This window comes from Cryptomeria japonica, chromosome 3, assembly GCF_030272615.1.
Source record: "Cryptomeria japonica chromosome 3, Sugi_1.0, whole genome shotgun sequence".
Taxonomy (NCBI): Eukaryota; Viridiplantae; Streptophyta; class Pinopsida; order Cupressales; family Cupressaceae; genus Cryptomeria; species Cryptomeria japonica.
This window is the reverse complement of record NC_081407.1, coordinates 3991439-4007333: the sequence shown is the minus strand read 5'-3', so window position 1 is coordinate 4007333 and position 15895 is coordinate 3991439. Positions and strand designations below refer to the sequence as shown.

General features: G+C 38.2%; 2 protein-coding genes across 4 annotated transcripts in view; both read left to right on the top strand.

The window, feature by feature from the left end:
• LOC131041182 (mediator of RNA polymerase II transcription subunit 23) overlaps window positions 1-15895 on the top strand; it is a 316846-nt gene that overhangs the window by 275273 nt on the left and 25678 nt on the right. For all 3 annotated transcript variants that reach the window (XM_057974180.2, XM_057974179.2, XM_057974182.2), the window contains 3 exons: window positions 9376-9546; window positions 9687-9800; window positions 9964-10089. In XM_057974180.2, the coding sequence (XP_057830163.2) occupies window positions 9376-9546; window positions 9687-9800; window positions 9964-10089 (411 nt within the window). The remainder of the gene's footprint in view (window positions 1-9375; window positions 9547-9686; window positions 9801-9963; window positions 10090-15895) is intronic.
• LOC131874555 (uncharacterized) lies at window positions 2064-4588 on the top strand. Its single transcript, XM_059217987.1, has 6 exons — window positions 2064-2694; window positions 2790-3022; window positions 3117-3269; window positions 3370-3770; window positions 3924-4329; window positions 4453-4588. Exons 1-5 carry the CDS (start codon window positions 2099-2101, stop codon window positions 4269-4271), a joined length of 1731 nt encoding a protein of 576 aa, XP_059073970.1. The 5' UTR covers window positions 2064-2098; the 3' UTR covers window positions 4272-4329; window positions 4453-4588.

Below are 15895 nucleotides of genomic sequence, written 5' to 3'. Positions count from 1 at the left end.
TGAAAATAAGGCCTTGTGCGCTCCACATTTAGTTTTAATTTAATAAAAATTAATTTTAAATGCCTTCACAATAAAAGTTCGATTTTTTTAAGGCCTAAAATCAATTTATTAAATGCCAAAATGTCTTTATTTAATGCCAATTTAATTTTAATTTTTTTAAAAATGCCCCAAAGTTAGCAAATTTTGGTGAATTTCAAGGAATGTCAACGTTCAATTAATGCAAAAAATGAAGGATATCATCAATTTCGCCCTGGACCCTTGATGAAGGCCAGGAGCGATTTTTCAATCTAGACCTTGCATACCTCCTTTTTTCTGTCCAAAACTTCATCTAGGCATTTAAATGGCATTTTTAACTGGAGTTTTGAGTTTGATTTCATTTGATATTTAGGAGGAAAGTGTATTTATATCTTTTTCGCCCTGGACCCTTAGAGAGGGTCAAGAGCGATTTTGCAAATTCAAGCTTATCCATCTTTTGTTAGTCCTCCAAATTTTCTTCAATGGGTAAAACATACCTCTACGCATCCATTCCAAGCAAAAAATTGCTTTGACCTTGCAAGAAAAATGAACTTTTGAGAATTTAGCTCTGGACCTTCAGTGAGGGTCAGGAGCGCCTTTTGTTTTTTGGGTTGATTTCCTCCTTTGTTGACCACTCAAATTATATTCAACGGATAGAACATGCTTTCCTTGATCTCTTCCAATCATAAAATCACTTTGATCCTGCAAGAACAGTGCAAATTTGAAAATCAAGCTCCAGACCTTCAGTGAGGGTCAGGAGCACTTTTTGCCATCATGATCAAATTGATTCACTTTTCATCTCGAAATTCCTTGGCTAAGGAAGATGTTAACTTGTTTCATGCTATGAATAAATTCTCATGTCCAAAAAAGGATAAAATAGTGTGTCCACAAGAAATTCGCCCTGGGCCCTCAGAGAGGGTCAGGAGCGAATTTCCCTTCTCTAGGCAAAACTCCTTCATCCTTTGGTCTTCAAACGGGTTTGGGGCTTCATCATGCTCATTCCACCGCTCTTCTTGCCTTTAATACCTCATCTTGACCACAACAATGCTAAAAATGACCTTCATGGAGAATTTCGCCCTGGGCCTTCAGTAAGGGTTAGGGGCGAAATTATCTTTGTTGCGCAAAATTCAACAATTTTCAAACTTTCAAATGCATCCAGTAACGTCCAATCTTCTCTCCAGGAAACCCTGCACAAAACAAGTTAGCCAAAATTAGCGAGAAATAAACTTGAACCACATTTTCGCCCTGGACCTTTGGCAAGGGTCAGGAGCGAAATTTACAATCTAGGCTAAATTGCTCAATCTCAGAGTCCCCAAACTCGCCGCGAGTCAGGCGAGTTCGCCGAGTTGGCGAGTCGAGCCAACCTCGGCGAGTTTTGCCGACTCGCCGCTCGGACTCGGCGAGTTTTGGGCAAAACTCGCCTGACTCGCGAGTCAGGCGAGTTTTGCCAAAACTCGCCGAGTCCGAGGTCCAGGACTCGGCCGCGCGATAGGCATAATTCGAACTTAAAAAAAAAAAAAAAAAAAGAGCTTTTTCATTTGTTTTTTTTTTCGATTCTCTTTGGTATAACCCTAAAAGGTCTTTTAATTGTTATTTGTGAGAAGAAGAGAGGAAAAGTGAGAGAGAGGAAGGAAAACAAGAGGCCATAGGTTTGCAATCAGCAAGGAAGAAGAGCATCAAGGAGACCACAAATCACATTGGGGAGGCCATAGGCTTGCATTGAGAGCATCAAGGAGTCCAAAGCAAGACTTCTCAACTCATTTGAAAGAGGTAAGGTAGATTTTGCTTGTTTTTTTAAGTATGTTAATGGATTTTTTTCATTTGTTTGTTAATTTTTTTTTAGTTTAACAGTTAACTTTCCAAATCTTGAATGTTTTTATTTTTTTAGCTTAATTACAATGAGAGAAGTAGAATAATGGCAAAGTGCAAACCCTACATTTTTTTAGAAAAAAATTGTAAACATGTATTTACAATTTTATTTTTTTTTAAAGTAGGGTTTCCTGATTTTTTCTATTAGTTTATAACTTTATTAAATTTTCTTATTGCAGCAGCTTTCACGTTTAAAAAACATTCATTTTTCACAATGCCTAAAAAGGATGAGGCTTGGAAATATACTGAAGACTTTATTGGCAGACAAAAAAATCAAACAAAATGTTTTTTTTGTAAAGAAATTAATTTTGGTGGCATCAATAGATTTAAATACCATATTGCCGGCATACCTGGCCATGATATTGAGGTATGCAAATTACAAACTCCTGAGGCAAAACGTTTCTGTTATGTCCAATTAGAAACACATGAACAAGAAAAGTTAACTAAGAAGAGGCAATTGGAAGAGTTAAGTGCTATTGGCTCCCATGCACCCACATCCGCATCTGCATCCGCATCCGCATCCGCATCCACATCCGTAGGCTGTGTTGGAGAGGGTTCTTCCATGCCTCCCTTTCACCCTAGTGCTTTTGCTAGTGCTAGTGCTTCTACTTCTACTCCTCCTGGTGGCACTATTACCTTTGGCCCTAGAGTTCGGAAATCCAGGTTGGATAGTTATTTTGTGCCGCGTAGTACTCCTGGGGCACAACCCTCGCTTGAGGGTATGGGTTGGAACAAGGAGGTTCATGATGCTGCAAGAAAACAAATTTGCAAGTTTTGGTACTTTTGCAACATTCCATTTATTGCAGCCAGGTAATTCTTTTTGATTTGATTGCTTTAAGTTTAAAAGTAAATTTATAGTTTGAAGTTGAATTTTACTTTGTCTAATCATAATCTATTTGTGACAGGTCTCCTTATTGGCAAGGCATGGTAGATTCCATAACCATTTGTGGTGCGGGGTTTAAAGCCCCTACCGATGCTGAGTTAAGTGGCCCCCTCTTGTTACAAATGGTTGAGGATATGAAAGTTGAGCTAGAGGACCACCGACAGTCTTGGAGAGAAAAGGGTTGCACCATCATGACAGATGGTTGGACGGATAGGAGGAATAGAACACTCCTAAATTTTCTTGTTTCCTGCGGAGGTGATTGATTATGATTCATTCTAATTTGTACTTCCCTAAATGCATTGAATAAATTAAATTTTGATTTGTTGAAAGTTTGAAACTCTATTTTCAGGATCTACCATGTTCTTGAAATCTATTGATGCTTCCTCACATGTGAAAAATGCCACATACTTATGTGAGGCTATTGAGGAAGTCATACAAGAGGTGGGGGAAGAAAATGTGGTGCAGGTGGTGACAGATAATGCAGCAAGTTATGTTGCTGCAGGTAAATTTTGAACTTTTCAAGTCTTGATGGAGAGGCATCTATGATTATTTAAAATTTTCTTAACACATCAAAATTTCTAATTAACTTAAAATTGCTGCAGGTAAACTTTTGATGGAGAGGCACCCGAAAATTTTTTGGTCTCCTTGTGCGGCCCATTGCCTTGACCTCATGTTGGAGGATATTGGTAAGCTTGAATGGGTGAAATCAATAGTTGAAAGGGCCAAATATATCAGCAAGTTTATCTACAATCATGCATTGGTCCTTAGCATTATGAGGCAATACACGGGGCAAAAGGAGTTGGCTCGTCCAGGCATCACGAGGTTTGCCTCAAACTTCCTCACACTGAAATCCTTGATAAAATCAAAGGCGGCTTTGAGGCGTATGTTTGTTGGTGAGGAGTGGACTTCCTCATCCTATGCTACAACCACTGCAGGGATAGATGTGGTAAATTGCATTTTTGATGAGTCAGGTTTTTGGACCCCCTGTGGAGAAACCGTGCAGGTAAATTTATTACAATTTAACATTTAGTATCTACTATCTAGTATCTACTATTTAGTAATTTAATTTTAATTTATTAACAATTTAACTTTGCAATTTTTCTTTTTTTTTAATTTAATTTGTGACTTAATTGTTTTTGTTTAACATTATGTGTAGGTCACTGAGCCCCTCGTAGTTCTCCTACGAGTTGTTGATGGGGAGAAGCCCTCTATGGGCTATATATATGAGGGTATGGATAGGGCCAAGGAGGCCATTAGGTCCATATATGCAGGAGATGAGGATAAGTATGGCCCCATTTGGGAGATTATTGATAGGAGATGGCAGAACCAGCTTCACAGGCCCATCCATGCAGCAGCCTATTACCTCAATCCGGCATTTCGATTCCGTGATGACTTCAAGGCAGATGAGGAGGTTCTTAGTGGCCTGTATACAGTGGTTCAAAAGTTGTGTACTGATGGCACAGCCTCAAGAACAACGCTCCAGCTGGATAAATATAATAATTGAGAAGGGGCAATCTTCTCAAGCAGCATGTGCATAGAGGCTCGAACACAATTGCAGCCAGGTAGAAATATATGTAAACTTAAGATTCTTAAGTTTATGGCTTATGCATTTTAATTTTTGATTTTATAATCTAGCCTTAAAGTTGGAAATGAGTTTGATTTTTTTTTCTTTTTCGTTATTTCAGATAGATGGTGGCAAATGTTTGGGCCCTCAACCCCAAACCTTCAAAAAATTGCCATCCGTATTTTGAGCCAGCCATGCAGTGCTTCTGGATGTGAGCGCAATTGGTCAATGTTCGAGCACATCCATTCGAAGAGGCGTAATAGATTGTCTGTGGAGAGGTTGAATGATCTTGTTTTTGTTCATTACAACCTCCGTCTTAGGACCAGACAGATTTTGGACACTGACTCCTCTCCGATCACTTTAGCGGAGATCGATCCAGAGTCTGAGTGGATCACTGAGTCTACCGATCCCGTCTTCACTGAGGAGGACCATGAGTGGGTTGACCAGGCAGACAGAGAGGCTGAGGCTGTGGCTATGGCAGAGGAGGAGGATAGAGCACGATCCGGCACAGGCACCTCACAGGCGGAGACTATGGCTTCTCAGTCATCCAGGACCTACCTTAGACGCATTTGTAGGAGGCAGACAGACTACTCTGAGGCTCAGGATTAGCTAGAGCCTGAGCCATAGACTTGTTTTTGTTTACAGTTATATATATGTTTGGGAACATTTGATGTCATGGTTTTATATACATTTGACAACATTTATAACTCTATATATCTATGTTTTCTATTTCCTTCAGCTACAATTTACATTTCTACGCATGTGATGGATGTATGTTTATGTATGTGATCAAATCAGCTTCTATTTGATGATGTTATAGTGTCTTTAAGCTTTATTCAATAATGGGTGCATGAAACAAGTTTTAAATCGTTAAAAATCTCTAAATTTCAAGGGTTTTTTATTTTGCCGAGTCATAGCCGAGTCGTCGCCGAGTCATAGCCGAGTCACGAGTCGAGTCGGCCTTGCCGAGTCCGAGCCGAGTCCGAGTCTGGGAACTTTGCTCAATCTTTTAGTTTCAAATCACTTCACAGGGCAAGGTAAGATCATTTTCAAGGCCAAGAACAAGGTTTCAAATTCAAGCGAGTTGGCAAACGAAATCTACAATGAATTTCACTCTGGACCCTCAGCAAGGGTCAGGAGCGAAATTCCCAATCTTGGCCAAAATTTATCATTTTCTTCAAGGTGTTCAATCAATTCCAAAGTCCAAACAAAATGCCTTGCAAATCAAAATTTGGTCAAATAAGGCAAGGAATGAGTCCTAGGTTGACTTTCGCCTTGGACCCTCTGGAAGGGTCAGGGGCGAGATTCGCTTTGGACCTCCTGAGAGGGTCAGGAGCGAAATTCGCTCTGGATCCTCAGGAAGGGTCAGGAGCGAAATTTGACTTTTTGAACTCTCCGACAGGATAAATTTATGGATCTTTCTTCTTTCTTATACTTTAAGTTATATTCCATATATACTTTCAGGATGTTTGAGAGTGGTTTCAGACCTCCAGGAGCTATATTGCAAAATCTAGTTTTTAGAGGATTTTCAGTTTCTAGACTTAGTCAAATTTCAGGATCAGGACTTTCAAACTTAGCCAAATTTCAGGACATTCCAGACTTAGACAAATTTCAGGATTAGGACATCACAGACTTCATCACTCACCAACTTGACTTAACTCAAGCAGAACCTGCTATCCAGGTGATCCCCTTGGCAACACTCAAAATGCAAAGGCCAACGGACAAAACCCTAAAAGACCTAAAAAGACAAACCCTAAAAAGCAAAAAAGCAGGGGTCTCCATTTGCAATGGGGCGATGTGTGAAATGGTCACAACAGGTGTTTGCAGGAGTTTTATAGTTTGCTCTTTGGATTCCTTATGGGTTTTTCATGAGCTTCAGGATGGTATAACATGCATTCCAATTAGAGAAGATTTCTGAATTTACTATTTTTAGTAAATTTAGAAAGGTTGACATTTGTTTGCTTTATAGGTTTTTTTTGGTTTTTTGAGAGCTCCACAGTGGTTTGACATGCAAATTCTTCGGAGATGATTTCCAGACACTATTTTTAGTAAGTCTCAACGGCTGCTCAAAATATGCTCAAATGGAGATTGTAGTCACTATTTTTAGCAGTGTTAGTTTTAGTAAGTGCTATTTTTAGTAAATGCTATTTTTAGTAGTACAGTTGTGTAGCAGAGTAACACTTGGGTTCTATTCTCAACAATCCTATTCAACAGTGGTCTCTCCAAGATTCTTGGAATCTATTTTTGGTAAATAAATAACCAAAGTTATTTATTTAATATTATTTTCATATGACTTGGGCAATATTTAATATATTTTTTGTAAAGTCAAAAAAAGGTGTTTTGGGTGTGCTAGACTTAGAGATTAAGGAAATATTTTATTGAATGGAAATTCATATTTAGCGTCCAACTTTGGGAATAAAATTAAAAAAAAAAAGCAAAAAATATTAGTTATATTTTATTTCCCTAATGAGGCATCCACTTTGGAGGGAAAAGTGAATTCAAATTTCTGGGGCTGAAGTCTATAAATAAGACCCTTCTCTCCTCCTGGTTATGCTATTGTTTTGATAACGAAATGCTACTGAAATATTTTCAGAGACTTGGCTTTGGGGTTGCATGCCCTCCTAGCTTGACCACAATTTCGAGTTTGAAAGATAACTACTAGCTATCAGAGTAATTTCATTAAGAGATTACCAGTGGATTTCAAAGAAGATTGGTGTGTTCTTTTTGGCAAAAAACCCTACAGCTGATTTATGTTTCTACTCTACTTGATCATAAAGAAGACTCAGAATCTGAAGAGGCCTTATTTGTACGTAACAAAGCAAGAAAAGGAAAGTACAAATCTAAGAATATTCCTTCAAAAAGAAAAATCAAATGTTTCTATTGTAATGAAATAGGACATGTAATTTTGAATTGCAAGAAGAGGGCACAAGATCTACTAGATGATAAACTAGATCATTGTGCTTCCTTCACTGAAGAAACGGATTGGAAAGAATATGCCAGTAATGAAGAGTTGTCATGTCCTAGTGATGAGGAATATGTGCTTTAAATAATTAAAGATTGGAGGTGGGAGGCAATGAAGGAAGGAGGGCACTCAACATCCTCTCGTCAGTCACCAACGATGAGGTCGCTTATCAGTTCTGGTGGCATTTCATTTTCTATTGCAAAGTGTGCTTTTGTTTTCTATGCTTTTTAATAATTGGAAATTTCACAATGGGGGGGATATAACATCAATTTTTTTTCTCCAGTTGTAGTGAAAATTTCCTTTGGAGATCGAGTGACACGATGATCAACTATTGCTATGTGTGGGTTTTTTCTTAAGTTAACCCCCTAGTGTAAAATATTGTAATGAACAAAATCTCTAGTATAATGCAGTTCATGGATCTTGAAATGGTTTGTGGGAGGATCCAGAAAACCACATGAGGGGAACAAATGAGTGGGTTCCCGTTCATGTACAGATTTGTGGTAAATCTATGTGAAAACCATGAAAGGTTGATGGGAGGTGCCTTTCATTTTGAATCAAGATCAGGACCCACAAGAGTTGGGCTTACTACAGATGAAGGGTGTGAGTTGTTACCATGTTCACACTAAGGGGGGAATGTTGGGAAAACTATTGTTAGTGTTCACATGATTGTTAGAATTATAGGATACATAGAAAAGTATTTGTTAGTTTGTTTAGGAGCTTGTATATTTAGATGTGTTTGTTATAGTTTGGTGATTTGTTATCCCATGATGTAAGGGATTTGTTACGGGAATTCTCCTATAATATAGGGGATCCGATTCCTATATGTTGAGACATGGACCAGCTAGGACTCAAACCTAGGACCTTCCATACGCTGCTGGAGTGCTCTACCACTGAGCTACTGGCCCCTCTTGGACCAGTCCATCATCGGTCCGGGTGTGGCTTATTTCCAACACGAACACCCCCCCTTAAGCCACACCTCTTGTGTGCTTGGGGCTCCTAGCCTGGACCTGGCTCTGATACCATGTTGAGACATGGACCAGCTAGGACTCGAACCTAGGACCTTCCATACGCTGCTGGAGTGCTCTACCAGTGAGCTACTGGCCCCTCTTGGACTAGTCCATCATCGGTCCGGGTGTGGCTTATTTCCAACACGAACACTATATATTGGCATGTTTATTTTATCTTTCTTGAAATGTGCATCTCAAACTGTAACTAAAGGATTTGAAGCTTTAAAAATTTGCACACCTTTCCATATTAAATCAGAGTATGGTAGCTGATTCCACTTATCTTGCTTCCTTTAAATAAGTAGGATCGCCATAATAAATGGTTGAAGATAATCATAATCTATGTCAAAGTTGTTACATTTCTTGTCTGGTGTCTCTCTTTGTTTTATAGAGCCCAAGAATAACCAAAGCAATAATGTGGCTATCAGTTTATGTAAATTCATGTAGAGAACACTTCAATTTGCAAAGCTGTATCTTAGAAGTTTTAAGAGCCCTTATCATTTAGATATGTTGATTGACTTTTTAATATGCATAAAACAGAAACTGATGGGCAGTGGAAATGTGCAACCATCAACAAATTTGTTTTTTCATACAGGCATAATCAATTTGAAATTTCAGACTGACTGAACACATTTATTAAAAGTATACTATGTATTGCTTGGTTAATAAATGATTGATTACAATATGTACAAGTGAGACTCATTTTGGGTTACATCCAAATTTTCTCTTAATTTTGTAGATGACTTGTGAAATGAAAAGAGTCCTCATATCTTTTGTTGCACCGTGAACTACTGAAAATCTCTTCTATTTAGTGGAGGAATTATGTTTGTATTTTTGACAATTTAGTTGATATCTAGCTCATAGTTGGAGAAAATTGATTCATGAATGTTATTCACCATTATGAGTTATGTTATCAACATGTTGGAAGCTCGCATTCTAAGTTCATTGATTTCAGAGAGCGTCGATATAATCGCTAGTAAAACCAAAAATAACATGTAATTTTCAAAAAAAATCCTGCTGGTATAAGCCTTGTCATTTTATTAGCTTCTCATATAGAATATATATGTTACTTTGGCAGGCAGAAGGAACAGTTATAAACCAGTGCACACAACTGCTTTCTCCTGCTGCTGATCCTACTTATGTTGTCACATACCTTAATCACAGTTTTCCTCAACATCGACAATACCTTTGTGCTGGGGCCTGGATTATTATGGATGGACACCCAGAGCACATTAACACTGCAAACCTTGTAAGTTGATTGAGTTTTACTTCAGATTTTCATTTTGCCTATTGTTGCCAGCTTTACATTCTTGGCACTTGTGGTAATTGGTAAATCTGTCAAGTTACCAATGCTATAACATTAACACTAATTTAACCTTTGATTTATAGGGGCGAGTTTTGAAGGAACTATCTCCAGAAGAAGTTACATCCAACATATATACAATGGTGGATGTCCTCCTCCATAACATACAGCTGCAAGTACAACGTGGCTACAATTTACAGGTATTGTATCATTGTTTTTTCCAGAATAATTTTACGTTCATAGATTTTTTATTCATTACCATGCAAGACAATTTTTGCCTTTTTTATGAGATAAGCAGGTGCTATTTTTACATTTAGCACTCTTGAATCAATGTTGATTATGGATTTTTAAAACTGTTTGCAGGAATTCTTGTTGAAATCTAGTGCAAGTTTGGCTTTTTTCATGTGGACTCATGAACTATTGCCAGTGGATATTGTACTTTTGGCTCTAATTGATAGAGACGATGATCCCCATGCCTTGCGTATTGTGGTATGTTTTGGAAATCCGTTGCATCTGCTACACTATCTACTTGTGAAATTTGCATAAATAATTTGCGATGTCATGTGGAGAGATTGGATTGAAAGCTACAAAAATTACCATACAAAAATGAGCTAAATATCCAAGTCCTAGATTTCCTAAGAAGGTCAACATTTAGTGGAACTTGACATCTTTCTGTTTGGTCTTTTGGAAAATGTATTAGCACCACAAGTATAACTCTTGTTGTTTATTGTATATCTCTTACGTCAATAATTCAATTAATAATTTTAGGTTCCAAGGATGTTGTTGTTGTTACATGTCTATTGCAAGTTTGTTATAGGGCCTATGAATTTCCTCTTTGTGAGCATCTTTTTTTCTTAAATTATGTTCAAGAAAGATAGAGAGATAATCAGTTGGTGTTAGTGAGAGGTTTTGTGTGAGGGAAGGAGGAATGGATTGAGCGAGAGATCACATGACTTTCTTATGCTTGTTAGATTGTACAACCAAGTGATTTTCCAATTGTAATGTCACCATTTTTGGTCTCTAGCATGGTAGTTAGCTCTAGTTTTCTTAGTGTGCGTTGACCTTGTAAGAAGGAATATTTATTGTTGCTAATGAGCTCAATTGGTCTAGATGACTCCTATGACACTTTTTGAAGTGAATTCTAGCTTTTGGTGTGTTATCAAAGATACTTGGAGAGTGTCTATTTATAAATTATAATGTAAGAATTGGCTATGAAGGTAGCCACCCACGATCTAGAGGCCAAATGGAAAGCACATGAACATGAGAGAAACAATACGACGAATAAACTATATTCCTATGAATGATGCAATACAAAATGATCAATTGGATTCCATGAATGTACATAGGAGACCCCTTGGTTATATAGCCAAGGTGAGAACATAGGAGTGGATAAGATCATGACAAGTGTCATGATCTTATGACATGAGACAAAAAAGTGAAAGCCTGTCATCCACCTAAAGTGGAAAAGTGATCACATGATAACACCACTAAAGGTGGATCACCCACCAAAGGTAGAAAAGGGCAACAACAAAAGGTGGATGTGATAATGTGATAAAAGCACTAAAGGTGGAGACACCACATAAAATGGAAATGATAACATGATGATAATGCCACCTAAAGTGGAAATGCTCCAACTACTCCTATGTAATTCCCTAAGCTTAAGTGACGTATAATTAGGACCTAGGTGAGAAATAACCAAGGTAAAATACTTTGATTACACCAACACCCCCCCTTAAGTGTAACTTAGGGAGAATGTACACAAAAGACAACGATGCAAGATGGTTCTTGGCTACTAGGCCATGTTAGGTACCCATTAACAAATGCAATCCAATCTATCACAAATGGAGAAAAAGAGAAAACCCAATGGGACAAAACTCCTCCCCAAAAGAGAGATGAAAATACACAATGCTCTTGATGAAGAATGAGAAGGACAAAACCTCATGTAAGGAAAATGCCCCCCTCATAAGAGAGAAGAAAAGAGACCATGAAGCCCCCCCTCAATGTAGAATTTCTGACAAAGATGGTCCAAGATGTCAACCAACATTCCTCCCCATTAGGAAGAAATAGAGCCATTGTTGCACCAAGAATGTCATGTGACAAAACCAGGTACCGTTGTCAATGAGGAACCATTGATGAATCACTCACTGCAAGATGATAGAGATCAGGCATGGAGACACTGGTATGAGCATCAACTGGTATATTTTCAATTGGAGACATGTACCAAGTCTCACAAGATAGTTCTTAATCTACTGAGTATTGGAGGATTACATCAAGTATGTCATCAATGACAAATTACAAAGAGGTGTGGCACTTTATATTAGTGCGAGTACAACATAGCTCATGCAAGAGAATACAAAAATGATTACAATGATGAAAATCTGGAAATTGAAGGTTGATGCCACCAAAGAAACATTCTACAAATGACTGTTGAAATAGCCCTCTGTTTGGGATGTCACCAAGAAGAAATCGGGAGCAAATGGACCCCCCTTGGCTATTAGTTGGAAGATAGATCGCTGCATGATAGGTGGAAGAAAAAAAATTCTTTTTCCCAAATTTGCTTATTTATTGACATTTTTGTTTTTCCAAAAACTTATTTAAAGTTTAAGTAAAAACATTATTAAAGAACTTTATTAAACATAATAAAGAAAAAAAATTTTAACTTAAAAACAAATTATCAAATAAATAAAGAAAAAACACTTACTTTTTTAATTCTTCATTAAAAAACTTAATTAGAATAATAAAGAAAAATATTTTTTTAATATTTAGAAAAACTTTATTTAAAAATATTTAATAAAATTTTATTTTAAAACTTTAATAAAAAAAAATATTAAATTTTCTAATAAAATGACACTATTAAAAAAAAATTAATAAAACATCATTAAAAAAAGTTGTAAATTTATAAGAAATTAAATAAACGATAATAATAATAATTTTATAAGTGAAATTAATAAAAAAAATCCCAATAGATGGCAGAGCAGAGGAAGGAGCTAAGGTTTCACAGACCCCAAGATCGGTGGACTAGACGAGGCCAAGGTGCCTGGCCTCTCAACAGGAGGGCTAGTAGTCGTTCTCAGAACGGGGCTTGGTGGCCTCCACAACAAGCATGGAAGGCTCCAGTAAAAAATGACTACAACTCCTTTGTAAATGGCTCTAGGAATTTCTCTCAACAGGAAAAAGTGAAAAGGAATAGATGGGATTTTGTAGACTTCAGATTGAATGGGCCTTTTGATTTCAAAAGAATAGAGATGAAGTTCTGGAGGAAGAAATCTCTAGGTGAGGTACAAAGTCGAGAAAAGGTAAGCCGTAACTGTGAGCACACTACTTTAGTCTCTTTATCAATAGAAGGTCAAGCTTGGAATGAGTCGGTCAATAATGTGAAAGAGAAAGCTTTTTTCATGAAATGGAGTGGCCCCTAGCCGGCTTTCATACAAGTTAGAGATTGGTGTAGAGATCATTGGGGGAAGATGGACCTAAAAACGTTAACCAATGGCTTTTATTTGGTAATATGTCTAAATCCAAAAGATAAGGAGTGGATTTTTAACAGTGGACCATATATGATGAGGGGCAAAGGTTTTTATCTTAAGGACTGGACTCCAAATTTCAATCCTAAAGAAGAAACTATTACAGAGACACCAATGTGGATCAAGTTATATACCCTACTGCATGAGTATTGGAATCATGAAACCCTAGCCCAAATCGGAAACAAGTTGGGTACTTTTGTTAAGGCAGATGAGGCTATTACAATAAAGGATTATAGTATGTATGCCCGTATATGTATTCTATGGCAAATTGAACACCCTCTTCCTAAAATGATCGAGCTAAGGACTGGAGAATGCACATGGAAACAATCGGTGGAGGTTGAGGAGCATATAGAAATGTGTAAGGTCTGTAAAGGGTTGGGACACCCGGAAAATGAATGTTCAGTACAGCTTAAAGGAAAGGGATTGGAACAGGATACACTTACTGATATGCTTCTTAATAAGGAGGAGTCATTTGTTGCCGAAGATCCAAACTTTGTGGAGGTGATGGTGCTGAAGAAGGATCAGTTTAATGAGTGTGAACAAGGCATTGAGGATTCAGCAAATATTCTAGATACTTGGTCTTTTGTAAGGGATGAGGTAGGCGATCAAGGTTTTGAAGGTGAGTCGGTGGAGACTGGAAATGGTTAAGTTAGTAAAGGGACTCAAATAAATGAAGCTTCATTGAACTCGGGTTTTTAGGAAAGAAATTCAATGCAAAGGATGGATGGAGAGGAGGAGGAACCGTTGGAGAATATTAACAATCAAGGTACAACAGACCTGATAATGAGTATTAAGAATCTAGTGGTGGGTGAACTGAATGGCCCATCGAAGGGTACATCTATGGAGGATGAGATGAATTAGATGGGAGGAACACCAAATCTCAGGGATGGTGATGGTAAGTTGTTAAGTTGGCTACCCTCTAAAGATAAATTATTAGAAAATGTCTCGAGGGGGGAGTAACCTGAGGAAGCTTGTTCTATCAGTTAGAAATTTTCAGAGAAACTGGTGTTAGAATCAGCTTGCATAATGGACGCTGATGGGGAAGATTCAGAACCCCTATTTAAAGACATACAAATTTCTCCAATAAGGAATCTGGAAAGTTCTCTCGAAGAAGCGAAGGAGGATGATAACTCTTTTGAAGAGTTAGATTCAGACTTTCATTCAGAAGAAGCAGAGGATGGTGATGATTTGGACCTTACAGTGGTCATGGGCATCATGGATAAGAGATCTCTGGACCAAACTCTAACAAATAAATTGAAATCGTCAGTAGGGGAAAAAAAGAAGAGGGGACCAAAATCAGCTAGAGTAAAGTTGGAGATCGCAAGGTGTGCAGCAAGTCAAAAAAAATTGAGATCGGGAAAAGGCTATGCCTTTTTGTGGGAGCCATGAGGGTCCTATCATGGAATGTTAGGCGCTGCAATACCCCTGACAAGATTCGTTTAATCAAGCGATGTTTTGATCAAATGAGAACTGAAATAGTGATTTTACAAGAGATGAAATTAAATGGTGTAGATGTTGATAGATTGGTTAGAAGTTTTAAAGGGTGGAAATGCAAGATTGTTGAGTCGGTTGGAGCTTCAGGTGGTTTGGGCATCCTATGGAAAGATATTGTGGTGGAGATTCAAGTGATCAGAGCTGAAATTTCTTGGCAATGGGTAGAGGTATGGTCAAAACAATTACAATTTAGCTTCTACTTGATTAATGTATATGGGCCTAATAATATTCAGGAGCTAAAGTGTGTCTGGGAGGCCTTGTCAGAGGTTTTGGCAGGAAATGGTGACAAACTTTTTCTTTTGGGTGGTGATTTTAATGCCATTTTGTGACCTTTGGATAAAGCGGTGGAACAAGTTGGAATAATAAAAAACAAGGAGATTTTAGTGATTTTGTCAGTATTAATGGATTGCTGGATGCATAGATGAACTACTCGCTGTTTACCCTCCGGGCAAACAGTTCAATGCATCCAGACATAATACATAACAGAGGACAGTAATGCCATAGATTCAAATAAGCACAGCCACAATATTAAGTTGCACAACGAACATCAATTGCCAGCCAATAGAAAAGATACTATTCCATTCATAATCGTACTTAGGGCAAGTTACATCACATGGTATATAAAGGTACCAAGGGGGTGCGAGGGACAACCATCGCACCTGTAACTACCTACCCTCGGTTACATCACTAAATAAAGTACTTCCTAATTGCTTAATTACTTTTTATTCCCAACATACAATATGCCACCAACGTCATCCCCCCCCAAAAAAAAACAAGATCGTCTCCTGATAACTAAAACAAAATGGGATGATCAACAAAAAAAGAAATCATGACTGAGAATGGGGTTGAGGAAGCGTCCCTGATGGAGATGCCACTATTGATGTCGATGGTGCAAGTGTCGGTGTGGCTGTGAGACGTCCCCGTAGCTAATAGACCTGCTCAGTCTCAACATCAAGTCTCGTTTCACAATCATCTGCCTCTCCATAGCAATCTTCACCATCATCGCAGCCTCCAGTACCTCTTTATCCTTCCTATCCACCATCTCCAAGGTACTAGCAAGACGACTCTCCAACATAGCCCTCTCCTCTCGAGCTTCCTCCAGCCGTGTAGCCAAGGCAGCCTTCTACAATCTCTCATCCGCCAACTTTGCCTCCAGGTTGGTTCTCTCAGCTACCTACGAAGCCCTCTCCCAAGCCAACTGCTCCTTGTGCAACTCCTCCATCTGTTGGAGTCGAGCAGCTAACTCCTCCCTCGTTGTCACGGCTGCCTGCTGCTGGACC

Excerpts from the sequence above, each read along its gene's own strand:
- LOC131874555 (XM_059217987.1), top strand. The coding sequence starts at position 2,099 with ATGCCTAAAAAGGATGAGGCTTGGAAATATACTGAAGACTTTATTGGC. Across the intron at positions 2,695-2,789 it reads ATTCCATTTATTGCAGCCAG|GTCTCCTTATTGGCAAGGCA; the intron begins GTAATTCTTTTT and ends TATTTGTGACAG. Across the intron at positions 3,270-3,369 it reads AGCAAGTTATGTTGCTGCAG|GTAAACTTTTGATGGAGAGG; the intron begins GTAAATTTTGAA and ends AAATTGCTGCAG.